Source organism: Tiliqua scincoides, chromosome 13 (assembly GCF_035046505.1).
Source record: "Tiliqua scincoides isolate rTilSci1 chromosome 13, rTilSci1.hap2, whole genome shotgun sequence".
Classification (NCBI taxonomy): domain Eukaryota; kingdom Metazoa; phylum Chordata; class Lepidosauria; order Squamata; family Scincidae; genus Tiliqua; species Tiliqua scincoides.
This window is the reverse complement of record NC_089833.1, coordinates 15,130,749-15,143,666: the sequence shown is the minus strand read 5'-3', so window position 1 is coordinate 15,143,666 and position 12,918 is coordinate 15,130,749. Positions and strand designations below refer to the sequence as shown.

The 12,918-nt window shown below is 47.3% G+C and overlaps 1 protein-coding gene across 1 annotated transcript in view; it reads right to left on the bottom strand.

The window, feature by feature from the left end:
• SDK1 (sidekick cell adhesion molecule 1) overlaps nucleotides 1–12,918 on the bottom strand; it is a 478,937-nt gene that overhangs the window by 15,341 nt on the left and 450,678 nt on the right. The window contains exons 40-41 of the mRNA XM_066640872.1: nucleotides 9,901–10,026; nucleotides 639–803 (exon numbers count right to left, since the gene is read on the bottom strand). Coding sequence (XP_066496969.1) covers nucleotides 639–803; nucleotides 9,901–10,026 — 291 coding nt within the window. The remainder of the gene's footprint in view (nucleotides 1–638; nucleotides 804–9,900; nucleotides 10,027–12,918) is intronic.

Here is a 12,918-nt window from a genome sequence, read left to right as displayed (position 1 = left end):
AAAGGATCTGAGCTATGCCTCCCTGAAGCTAGTTGGAGCGAGACTCTCAGTTGGCGGAGACTGGAGCACTGTGTCTTACAAGTCTGCGCCTGAGACACGCCACTGGTGGCTGGCACTCAGAAGCAGGGCTTCCCTTAGCAAAACACAGGTTAAAAAAAAATAGGGGTTCAGGCCAGGACTTTCCCTTCATACGCATTCAGAACCCTGAGGAGGGGGTGCAATGGTCAAGGTGGTGGGGGTGCTGGGAGGAGATTAAGCACACCCTCCCTCCACCACATCATATGCCCATAAATCTTCACAGCAGCAGTGCCCATTTGCCGTGAGAATGGTTCAGACTGGTGGTGCGTTGGGGGAACAAAAGCACTTGACCCTGAGCAGAGCAGACCCATGAATCAGCCTCTAAATGTACAAGAGAGAGAGCGCCATGTACTAAGAGGTATCAGTGGACATGCATGTTTGTAACGTACATTTGCAGCCCATTGCAAATGTGTCCCCTCCGTGGATTTATTTTGTAAAAGAAAAATTTCCCACGCAGTTTTTGTATGAAAAAGAGCCCTTGCAGATCCCCAAACTCAATCCTTGACCATGGCAGGAACTGTGTCCAGGTCTGCAGGGAAAGCTTTCTGAAATGCACCAACCTGAGACTGCCACGGAGGGAGCGCTGGGTTCTCCGTAGCCAAACTCGTTCACGGCCACCACGCGGAATTCGTAGCTCACATCCTGTTTCAGCTTGTCCAGACCAATGGTGTAGGAAGTGGCGCTGCGAGGGACGTCCTTCACAAACAAGTCCCACAGTCCTTCATCTAGGGAAGCAACAAGAGAAAGAATTTGGTGGGCATCCCACCTGCAGGCTTTTCACAGAAACAACCTCAAAAGCATTTCCAGCAGCTCAAAGCTAATCTCTGCCACCAGAATTGATTCGGATTATGGTGCAGCATCAGGAATCCCAATATCCAGTCCATGCTGGGAAGGACTAGGGTTCTGTCCCGGAGCCAGAAGCTCAGTGGAGTTGCACTGCTTGAGATTTTCAATAAAGCAAAGCTGAACCTTTTGGGGAAGGGGATTGTGTAAGACTAGAGACATCCCAACATTATGGCTGGGCAGTGGCTTGAATTAAGAACACGTTTCCCTGAAACCCATCCTTAAATACCCTATAGAGAATCTCTTTCCTCAGCTTTTAATATCTGGCAGTGACCTGCACCAGTTGCCTTGTGTGTGACACTTTATAATCTGAATGAGACAAGACGATCTGTTTAGGGCCCCTTGAGGAAGCCATTTGTCTGCAGAGTGGGTGCTGTTCAGTGATCTGTTCAGGTGCCTCTGGGCTTTGTGATCTATGATCCTGCCGTTCCGCTGTCAGGGAATTTATCAGGTACCACCTTGTATCACATACAGTGAATGACATGCCTCATGCAGCCTGTTTGTTGATCAAGGTGATTGGCAGCCCCTCCGTGGACCGAGAGCACTGGCTGAAAACACGACTGCGTTTGCTCCCTTTTTGGGAAGCAGGAGAATAACAAAGTGGGTAATTTTCTCGGTTTTGTTTAAAAATCAAGATCAGAGCATCGTTTGCCTGCATGGATCCAAATAAAATGGAAAGCCACAGTTTATGCGTCGGGTTATATTTATATAGAGGCTATAAGACAGGAAATAAAACACTGTCTTGTTTTTTAAATAATTTTACAATGCAATAAGGAAAGCCAAGAGGTTTTATTTACTTGAAAGAGACAGAGGGTAGATATATAGCAATGGGGAAGGTACGTAAACACAAATGAAAGCTTCATTTTATTCTGCACAACTTCCTTGTAATAGATGGGACTGTCTGAGTTAGTAAATACCGAGGAGAATTTCAATTTAGGGCCTGTCCGTAGGGTAGCTTCCTATTTTAGCACTGTAGCCTCCTAGGAAGACCAAATTCTACTGGGGGATCCTAGTAAAGGAACCACACAGCCTTTTCCATTTACTGGTTACACAGCAGCATCCGTCTGCCTGGCCACTTGACACAGAGCGAAGCCCCCTTGAGGGACTCACCGCCCAGTTTTTGAGATGAGCTGCACACTCTGGTTCCATATGCTTCCTGAAAAGGGCTGCTGGGCCTCCTCCTTTCACAGCCTGCAAACGGCATTGAGCTTTTTCTAGGATTACACTTCAGCCCCCAATTTCTCAGTACTGTTTGCAGGCTGTGATTCTTGACCGGATCCCCTCTTCTCTTCAAACGAGCACTTAAAATGCAGCCTTGTCAAGGGTCCCTTTTCCTGGTGATCCAGGTTCCATCTTGGACATATGAAGCTGCCTTCTACCTTCAGGCCACTGGTTCATCTGGTTCCATGTTGCCTGCCCTGACAGCTCTTGACAATCCCAGATAGTGAGAGATCTTGGACAGCATGGCCTCCACCTGAGGTCCCTTCAATTACAGATGCCAGAGCCTGAAACTGGGACCTTTTGCATGCAAACCATGGTCTCCACCAGAGGTCCAAGACTTCCACATAGCTCTCAGCCTGCCTTCTCCTTCCCTGTGGGTGGCTTTTTCCCATTCTTCTCTGTGCCAGGGCATAAGTTAAAACATGACTTCAGAGTCTGTTTGCAATATTAGGATGGCATGAATAACCCTCCCATCTGGCTGGGTGATCATCAGCCCTCCATTTATGCAGCTATCCCCATTTTTCCACAATTCCGTATGGATGGGGATACAGAATAGTTTTCCTTTCTATAACTGAAAGCTGCAACACCACCTTTCACACTTATACAAAAATGTCAATAAATGAATATCTGAAAGAGAATGTTATTGATATGATCCAGAGAGAGAGAGAGAGAGAGAGAGAGAGAGAGAGAGAGAGAGAGAGAGAGAGACTTTTGCATTCCACAGGGATTCCTCAGCAGTTAGAGCCCAATATGTCCTCCAGCCCTCATCTTGATGGGGGAGGCAGTCCTTGCATACAAAAACTAATAAACAAATTGGTTATTAGTTCCGAGAGAAGCAAAGTTTGCCATGCTAAGCCACACGCCCCCAAACAGGCATCGACGCCGTTACTCCCTGTCAATTCTTGCTTAATGTACTGTGAGATGCAGCCCAGCTGGCTACGGGATTACAAGAGGATTGCTCTCAATTGCTTTTTGCTGCAGAAACATCTGTCCTTTCCTTACGTGTCCTACTGCCTTCATCAGGCACATGTCTTTGGAAAAACACCAACCTGAAAAAAGGGAACATTACTAAGGAAAGAGAAAAAGAAGCCCTGGGCAGACCTTGTCACTCTCCGTGCCTTGTTGCCTCCCAGCCCATCCTTATTTCCTTTAACAGTGAGGGGGGAATGACTTGATTTTGTTTAACCACGCTTGAGTCCTTCATTCAATTCTGGAACGTGCAGAACAATCGTGAAGGGAGACAATCACAGGAAGAATTGCCCAGCCTTTCTCTCATGGCTTGGAAGCATGCTGGCATTTCAGTCTTCCGCGGTGGCAAATGGCACTGCGAGCTGCAGGTGTGAGAACAGACGCTGCACCCACACCAGAGTGCGATTTCACGGGCAATTAATCAGGTGCTCTGGGCTGCATCAAGCTGTCAGTCAACAAACAGGGCTTCGGCCCTAATGACACAGGCCGCTGACAAAATGCCGGCCGTGTTAGAGCTGCGCCTGGATTGAGATCCACCACATTTCCGACTCTTCTCCACCGTGGGCGATTTGCTAGCCTGCATGGTGGCTGGAGAGCTACGCTATAACACCTTGCCCTAATCTCACACCAGTAAACACGGGTGGCCGAGCATTCAAAGGTCTCTCCCAAGCGGGGTCCAACGGGAACCGCATTAAAATGTTAATTTATTTTTAAGGAGAAAAGGTTGGGGTTGTGGCACAGACTCACAAAAGGACAAGGAAGTAAAGTGAAGGCTGACAAACTGTCACTGCGCCGCCCGCCACCCAAAGGACAAAGCAGAAGAAAAAGCCCCCATGGCTGGGATCGGTCAGGCAGCTACAGACTTCACTTTGAATTTACTGGCTCACGCTGGTTTGTGTCCCTGTGTGAGATGGAATAAATAGAAGCTATACAAGAACCATTCGAGAGAGCAGAAGAGAACTGATGAGACATCATTTCTCGGAAGTCTCTGAAACACAGTTCCCAAGAAACTCTGTGCTGTATTCTTGGAGGGACTGGAATTCTTGTCTCTATCTTCAGGGTACAACACTGGCCAGGGGATATCCACTAAAACTGATCTCTCCCCAGAGTCTTCAATGATGATGAGCCTGGGAGACGCCAAAGAAATTTTGCGTCAGAGGTTGGTAGACCTTGAATTGAGATCTGCGAGAGCCAGGCTTTCTGTGTATGTTTTTCTTGGGGATCAAGCTCTTGCGTTTTCTCCTGCCAGATATTTTTATAATATTGTTATTCCTAAATTTAGGATTGCTTTTACTAAGGCTAGGTGTAATGCACTTTTATCAGCAGTTCTTTTGGGGCGTTATGCAAGGCGTCCCTATTCAGAGAGACTGTGCCCCTGCCCTCAAAACGTGGGGGAGACAACTGCCCACATTGTTTTGCAATGTCCACACTATGATGATTTGAGATCTAAATTTATCTCCCCGATCTTCGGTATTGAAACGGGGATGCAGGCGGAGGAAAAGCTTGCTTTTTTGCTTTCTGATGTATACTCAGATATATCACTCAGGGTTGCCCGCTTCTGTTATGCTGCACAGTTGGTAAGGAAGAAAATTGAGAGTGTAAATCTCTGATTTTATGATTTTACATATGTGTAACGGGGTGTTGGTTTTAATTCTGTGTATTTTGTTTTGTTGTTTGTGATCAGCTGGTCGGATGACCGTAAATAAAGTATCTATCTATCACTAAAACTGAGTGGCAAGAGAGTTAGAACAGACAAAAAAAAAATGCTTCTTTGCCCAATGTGTCATTAATCTGTGGAACTCCTTGCCACGGGATGTGATGATGGCATCTAGCCTAGATGCCTTTAAGAGGGAATTGGACAGATCGATAGAGGAAAAATCCATCATAGGTTACAAGCCATGATTGGAACACACACCATACTGGTTTTAGAAACAGGCTACCTCAGAAGGCCAGGTGCAAGGGAATGGCAAAAGGAAGCAGGTGTCTTGTTGTCTTGTGTGGCTTCCTGAGACAACTGCTGGGCCACTGTCAGATGCAGGAAGCTGTAAGAGATGATCCTTTGGCCTGAGTGTTTGCTGAGCTTGTGGATGGTGGTCCTGGATAAGCCAAGATAGTTCTAATGTAATGCCAACTCATAGCTTGTTATGATGTCTGAACCCTCACCGTCTGACAAACAATAGCTCGTGAGTTGCCTCTACTATCTAAATGTAGGACCAAGATTTGAAACCATGCTTTGAGATGCATGGTTTGGAATGCTGCTTTGTACGCATGGAACAGAAATCATGGCTTGGAGCCTGGATTCTGGGTAGCACAAACCAAAGCATAGTGTTATGTCTTCCCATAGCAAGAAGGTTGGTCTGTGTGGTTGGTCTGTGGAACTCCTTGCCACAGGATGTGGTGACAGCATCTGGCCTAGATGCCTTTAAAAGGGGATTGGACAAATTTCTGGAGGAAAAATCCATTCCGGGTTACAAGCCATGATGTGAATGTGCAACCTCCTGATTTTAGAAGTGGGCTATGCCAGATGCAAGGGAGGGCACCAGGATGCAGGTCTCTTGCTCTCTGGTGTGCTCCCTGGGGCATTTGGTGGGCCGCTGTGAGATACAGGAAGCTGGACTAGATGGGCCTATGGCCTGATCCAGTAGGGCTGTTCTTATGTTAGAACATTTCCTAGATTTCAAGCTCAGTTTGGGAGTGGAGCCCATTACTGAGCTCCTTCCAAGGGCTAGTTCTGGTGAGAGTGAAAGATTTGCTCTCTTGGCCCAATTAGGTGCTGATATCAAGAGCAAGATGGTTCCCTGTAGAAGGCTGTTTCCTCGCTCTGTGATCCTCATTCTGCTTACCTTCCAACATTTGAGGAGAAAGAAAGAGATGCACTTGGTTTCAATTATGACCACAACAAATTAAGGTCCCTGACAGACTAACAAAGGATGAACACTACTGATCGAGCCACAGCAGTTAGTGGCTTCCATGTGGCCTGGCCTGGCTGTAATTTTGGAAATGTCGTCTTGAAAGAATTTTGCAGTGGTCTAGAAAGGATGCTTTCACATTTGATCATCATAAGCCTGCACATTTTTTAAAATACATGTCTTGCCCCAAACCACAGTTCAGAATGTTAAAGTTCAGTGCACTCAAACTGTGCACTGAAGACCTCCAGGCTGTCCTTTTCACCAGACCTCTGGGTGCAACAGTTGGCAGACAAGCTAGCAAGCCTCAGGATTAAGAATCAGCATTGTCTGTCGTGGAACACCCATGTGTAAGGTCACCACATACTACAATCATCACACCGACTTTACCCTGCTCCTCACACAGAATCTACCAGACTCCTATAAAACAACCTTGGCGACCACTTCAATGACTGGATATTTATAATAAAATGTGCTTGTTACGCGGATACTGTGTGACTCATTGAACAGGCTTGGCAACTGGGGTGGGGCAGCTGGGATTCTTCATAGGGCTGAATTTGGCTGCCAGGTTCTGAATCTCAATGGTAAGGCTTTCTTCTTTGGGCTCTTTGGCATTCGGTGACAGTTGTTAATGCTGGTCGAGGCACTCAGCATGTTTTAAATCCACTACAGGACATGGCTGGCCACCCCACTGTCTTTGGAATCAGGTGAGCTAAAACTGTAAACAAACAAACAAGCAGCTTTAGCTTGAGGTGATTAAAAAAAAAACAGTAAGCAGGAGTCCTTTGAAATGGAGAAGCCTGCCGTTATCTGTCAGGTGGAGGCAACAGAGGCCGTGGACGGCATTGATTGCACGATGCATTTTTAATTCACAGGCTGAGAGCTATGGTGGAGTGGGGGGGGAAGGCGGGAGAGGAAGAGAATGCAGCATTTAATGTTTAGGGTAATGAGGCCTATAATAGATGACAGCTGAGATGCTAAACCCTAAGGTAATGGTAAGTTGTTTAAATATTGACAAAATGCTAACTCTTTCCATTTGCCTATTAAGAAGCCTTGGTTGTGGTTGCAGAGACACGGGGGTCCCCCCACCTCTATGGCTGTGTGTGCTGCTTGGGATGACCTGTGATGTCACTGACAGCAGCACCAGTCCGGCAGCGAAATAAGGCCCATGTCATCTCCAGCATTAGAGGAGAACAATGACTTGGGAGACAGGAATTAACCTCCTCTCTGGCTGAACTCCATGTCCGGAGAGCAAAATCTTCCAAAGTGTGTGGGGGAGGGGGAACCTTTAGCAAGATACGGAGCATTTTAATGAAGCTGAAGCTTGCATGAAATAAGCCGGCATTCCAATTACTGGCCTCCCCCTTGCCTGGATCACATTTCACGCTCTCTGCAGATTCCACCCAAATAGGAGCCCTACTGCACAAATGGCCCCATTGGCTTATGACGGCGGCATGAATAGGATTAAAATAATCTGTGGAGGAATTAAACGACTCAGTTCTTAGGCCTGGCGAGCAGGAGCAGCGAGGGGCTCCCTCTTTTCCCCTCCATTTGTTTGCAGATGTGGTGGAGTGGGGCCAGGCTGCACAAAGCTATGTTAATGCAGCAGAAAGTCTCCTCAGAGGGACCATCTCAACCGTTGCCCAAGAAGCCAACATACTGCAGGCTGTCAGGCCTGGCACAGAGACTGGCTATGGCAGCAAACAATGGATCCAGCCTAGGAGTCCCTGAGGAGACAGCCAAGACATCCTGGGTGACGTACAGGTGGGGCCTTGGAATCCATGAGGGATCTGTTCCCAGACCCCCTGCAGATACTGAAAACCATGGATAATGCAATCTGTGGTTTTCTGGCCCACTGGAACTCCGAACATGACCGAAGCCATTCTGAGCCTTTTTAAAGCAACTTCTGGTTTTCTCTGAAAATTGGAAGTCACTCTAAAAGCCTCCAGGCGACATTCAAAGGGCGCAATCCTAACCCCTGATGTCAGTGCTTTCCAGCACTGGCATAGCGCTGCCAATGGGACGTGTGCTGCCTCCTGCAGTTGGGTGTCACTCACGGAGGCCTCCTCAAAGTAAGGGAATGTTCGTTCCCTTACCTCAGAGCTGCACTGCCCTTATGTCAGTGCTGGAAAGCACGACATAAGGGGTTAGTCTATGACTCCCAGATGTGACTGGGACAAGGTTCCAGTGGTGTTTGGGAGGTCTGCAATATGGTGATCTGCGGGTTAGGCATCTGCGGTGAGACAAATTCGTGGATGCCAATAAAGAGGTCCCACCTGTACATTCTTTTAATGGGGAGAACAGTCCATTGGGGAGTTCTATGCAAGCCACATTAAACTGAACAGTGGGTGTGCAAGCACACTTATTTTAATATGACTTGCCCAGGTGAACCTGAATTGTGCCCCATGGGCCAGCTCTGTCTTCCACCCTTTATGGCACCTGAAATCTACTGCTGGAGGCAGCTGCCACACTTTCCCTTGTGGTACAACCACTTCTGGGTATAGCCATGATCAATGTATCTTATCATAGGGGTTGTTTCATAGAACAGGAGGGTGAGGAAGGGGAGACCCTGGTCTTTCTTCCCCAAGATGCCAACAGTTCAGTGGGTTCAGCACACTGTCTATAAAAGGCGCAGCCTGCTTCCATTTTCTATGACTGATGCTCCGTCTTTGAAAATTCTTGTTTTATTCAAATCATTAATTTACTTAAACCGATGGAAAAAAAAGTTACAAGCTTCAGTGGCCTGTTTTGCCCAGAAATGATGGTCCTTGAACGATCAGAACATTTCATTAATTTTGTTGTGAAAATGATCATCCAGGCTGCATTGTGTGGAAATTAGGGAAAGGTAATGGAGTAAAAGAGAGCGATGAGCGCCGGGACGGAAAAACACCTGTCCTCAGCACGAGTGGGGATTTGTCGCCTTAGGAGCTAATTTGTCTGGCTGCCCTGAAGGGAGACATTCAAAAGCACTCCAGAGGTTCCAGTAAATGGCACTTCACAGGAAAGGTGAGTGGGGGGGGGGGAGATGCACAATGGAGATGCCAGGGTTTCGGATAAATGTAATGCTCAGTAAGCTCAATGGGACCTTCTGAAAACTGCTTTGGCAAAATCAAGTGTGAGAAGCTGAATCCAGTGCAGAAAACATGGCAGCCTACAAATGCCCTGGAGTTCTGGACCAGTGGTGATTGGTAGTCAACAGCAAGCCCCCTTCAGCCCCCACCTCTCCCACCCACTCTCTAAGAGTACTGCAGGGCTACAGGAGCACCTGGAGTTATAAGAGAAGGTGGCTGCACTGGCAGAGGTCGTGGAAGAGGGGTCAACCCAGGAAGAGAGCCTCAAGGCAGAGCAGGTATAAGTGCCTGGGCCATGACCGTGAAGTGCGCTTGCTGGAAGAGAAGTGGACTAGACTGTCTTATGACATGCTACTCAGTGTGCGATTCCACCCTCTTAATAAACCACAGCAATGGCAAATCACAAAGTCGAGCAGCTGCAGGGCTTCCTGTGCACCAGGGAGCAGGATGTAGTGATTACCTATGCAGGTGCCTCAGGGGAACCTGACTGGTCGGTCCTGGGCATGGGAGCTTGGGGCAAATCCTACAGTTTCCCCACAAAAACTGCAGTCAAGGCCACTCCTTCTGATTTGTCCGCCTCTGTCCTGAGCAGGAAGAAGTTTTGTCCTTTCTCTGCAAGTCAAGCTAGCGAGTCAAGGGCTCGTTTAGGATGGAAAAAGCATCCTGATAACTTTTTAGAGAATGCTTAAACAAGGTAAGTAGAGAGACCCTCTCTTAGTCCCTTTCTTAGTGCATTGATTTCTGGAACCTATGTCTGGAGTTTTGAACCATGAGATTTTTATGCATTGCCTTCTCATGTGTTGTTTGCGTACCTGAAGGTCTGGTTTCTATAACGTAGCCAGTGGTGGGTTTGTTTCCTGAAACTCCTTCGGTCCAGTACAAAGTCAATCCAGAAGCTGTTTTGGAGACCAGAACGTGCTGAGGAGAACCAGGAGATCCTGTTGAAGTTGAATCAAAAGATCTACAGTGAGAGCACGAAAAAGATTCACACACCATGTTCTCTAACTGTGTCAGTGATGAGAGATCAGAAAACAGTAAGTCATGTTGTCTCCTTTGGAAAGAGGTGATAATGCATACCCACTTCCAATCACTCTTGGCACTGCTTTACAGACCCACTTGCACCTCACCCAGAATACACCATGCCTTAAGAAAGCTACTCCAGGGATGTCTGCTGGCCCCAAATAATATTTTAGAGAAATTATTTAGTGCATACCTGGATCACAGGTCCTCCAAACCTATTGTTGATCTGCTCAACCAAGAATGGGGGAAGCATTCTCTCTTCCCTGGGACAACTTTGGTCTCAGGCTGGAGGAAGAAAGCCATATGGACAAGGATTTGCAAACCCTCCCCTTCTCGCCCTGAATTGGCCCAGATATTATTTCCTCTCCTTCCAAAGTGGATGATTTTGAGAACCTATATGAGGTTCAGAAAGTAGCCAACCACCTTATGGCTAACTCGTCTCCCGAGCATCTTCCTTGCCCTGTGCCTTGAAGAGTGTGACAGGGATGTTTTTTGCCTCCCAGTGCCATAGTCCAGGCAGAAACCTTCCCTTGAAGCTATCTAATTTATACAGGTTGCAAAAGTTGGCTTTTGGGGAACGGAATTGTTTGTTTTGTTTGCGCATAACTTTAAAAAGGTGGCAGAGCAGCTTTTAAACTGACCCCTGGGGGAAAGTCGACAGGAGCCGAGGGGCATCCGGTTCGGGACTCCTCATCCCTACAGGACGAGGATAGGGAGGTTAGAGAACAACAAGACAAAGGCAGAGTAGGAGAAGAAATTGGGAATGATAGCGTGATGGGATGTGATAGACGGTTTGGCACAATGAGAGGATTCAGGGATAAAGGAGCGAATAAGCAGCCCATCCTGGGGCATTCCATGCACAAATGCTTTTATGCAAATGCCTGAAGTCTCCGAGCAAAGATGGGAGAACTGGAATGTCTGGTGACAAGGGAAAACATTGACATAGTGGGCATAACGGAAACCTGGTGGAATGCGGAGAATCAGTGGGATACCGCAATCCCGGGCTATAAATTCTACAGGAGGGACAGGGAGGGGCATGTTGGAGGTGGGGTGGCCATTTATGTTAAAGAAGAAGTAGAATCCAGCAAAGTAGAGATTGAAGGTGGATCCAACTCCATAGAATATCTATGGGTTAAATTACCAGGCCTGAGGAGTGATGTAATACTGGGGGCGTGCTATCGTCCTCCAGACCAGAAACCAGAAGGGGACCTTGAAATGAGGAAACAGATCAGGGAGGTGACAAGGAGGGACAGGGTTGTAATCATGGGGGACTTCAATTATCCTCATATTGACTGGGTCAATTTGTGATCTGGTCACGAAAAGGAGACTGGATTCCTTGACATGCTAAATGACTGTGCCTTAGAGCAGCTAGTCATGGAGCCCACCAGAGGACAGGTGACTCTGGATTTAATATTGTGCGGTATGCAGGACCTGGTTAGAGATATCAGTGTTACGAAGCCATTGGGGAACAGTGATCATGCTGTGATCCGTTTCGACATGCACGCCGGGAGAAGAATACCGGGCAAATCTCTCACAAAAACCCTTGACTTCCGACGAGTGGACTTCCCTCAAATGAGGAGGCTGGTTAGAAGGAGGTTGAAAGGGAAGGTAAAAAGAGTCCAGTCTCTACTGAGAGCATGGAGGTTGCTCAAATCAACAGTAATAGAGGCCCAGCGGAAGTGTATAGCACAAAGAAAGAAGGGTTCCACTAAATCCAGGAGAGTGCCCGCATGGCTAACCAGCCAAGTTAGAGAGGCTGTGAAGGGCAAGGAAGCTTCCTTCCGTAAATGGAATTCTTGCCCTAATGAGGAGAATAAAAAGGAACATAAACTGTGGCAAAAGAAATGTAAGAAGGTGATACGGGAGGCCAAGCGAGACTATGAGGAACGCATGGCCAGCAACATTAAGGGGAATAATAAAAGCTTCTTCAAATATGTTAGAAGCAGGAAACCCGCCAGAGAAGAGGTTGGCCCTCTGGATGGTGAGGGAGGGAAAGGGGAATAAAAGGAGACTTAGAGATGGCAGAGAAATTCTTTGCATCATCTTCACGGCATAAGACCTCGGACAGATACCGCTGCCCAAACGGCCCCTCCTGACCCAGGAATTAAATCAGATAGAGGTTAAAAGAGAAGATGTTTCAGACCTCATCGATAAATTAAAGATCAATAAGTCACCAGGCCCTGATGGCATCCACCCAAGAGTTATTAAGGAATTGAAGAATGAAGTTGCTGATCTCTTGACTAAAATATTGTCCCTCAGAACAGCCACAGTGCCAGAGGATTGGAGGATAGCAAATATCATGCCAATCTTTAAAAAGGGAAAGAGGGGGAACCCGGGAAATTATAGGCCAGTCAGCCTAACATCTATACCAGATAAGATGGTGGAATGCCTCATCAAAGATAGGATCTCAAAACACATAGACGAACAAGCCTTGCTGAGGGAGAATCAGCATGGCTTCTGTAAGGGTAAGTCTTGCCTCACGAACCTTTTAGAATTCTTTGAAAAGGTCAACAGGCATGTGGATGCGGGAGAACCCGTGGACATTATATATCTGGACTTTCAGAAGGCGTTCGACATGGTCCCTCACCAAAGGCTAATGAAAAAACTCCACAGTCAGGGAATTAGAGGGCAGGTCCTCTCCTGGATTGAGACCTGGTTGAAGACCAGGAAACAGAGAGTGGGTGTCAACAGGCAATTTTCACAGTGGAGAGAGGAGAAAAGCAGTGTGCCCCAAGGATCTGTCCTGGGACCGGTGCTCTTCAACCTCTTCATAAAAGACCTGGAGACAGGATTGAGCAGTGAGGTGGCGA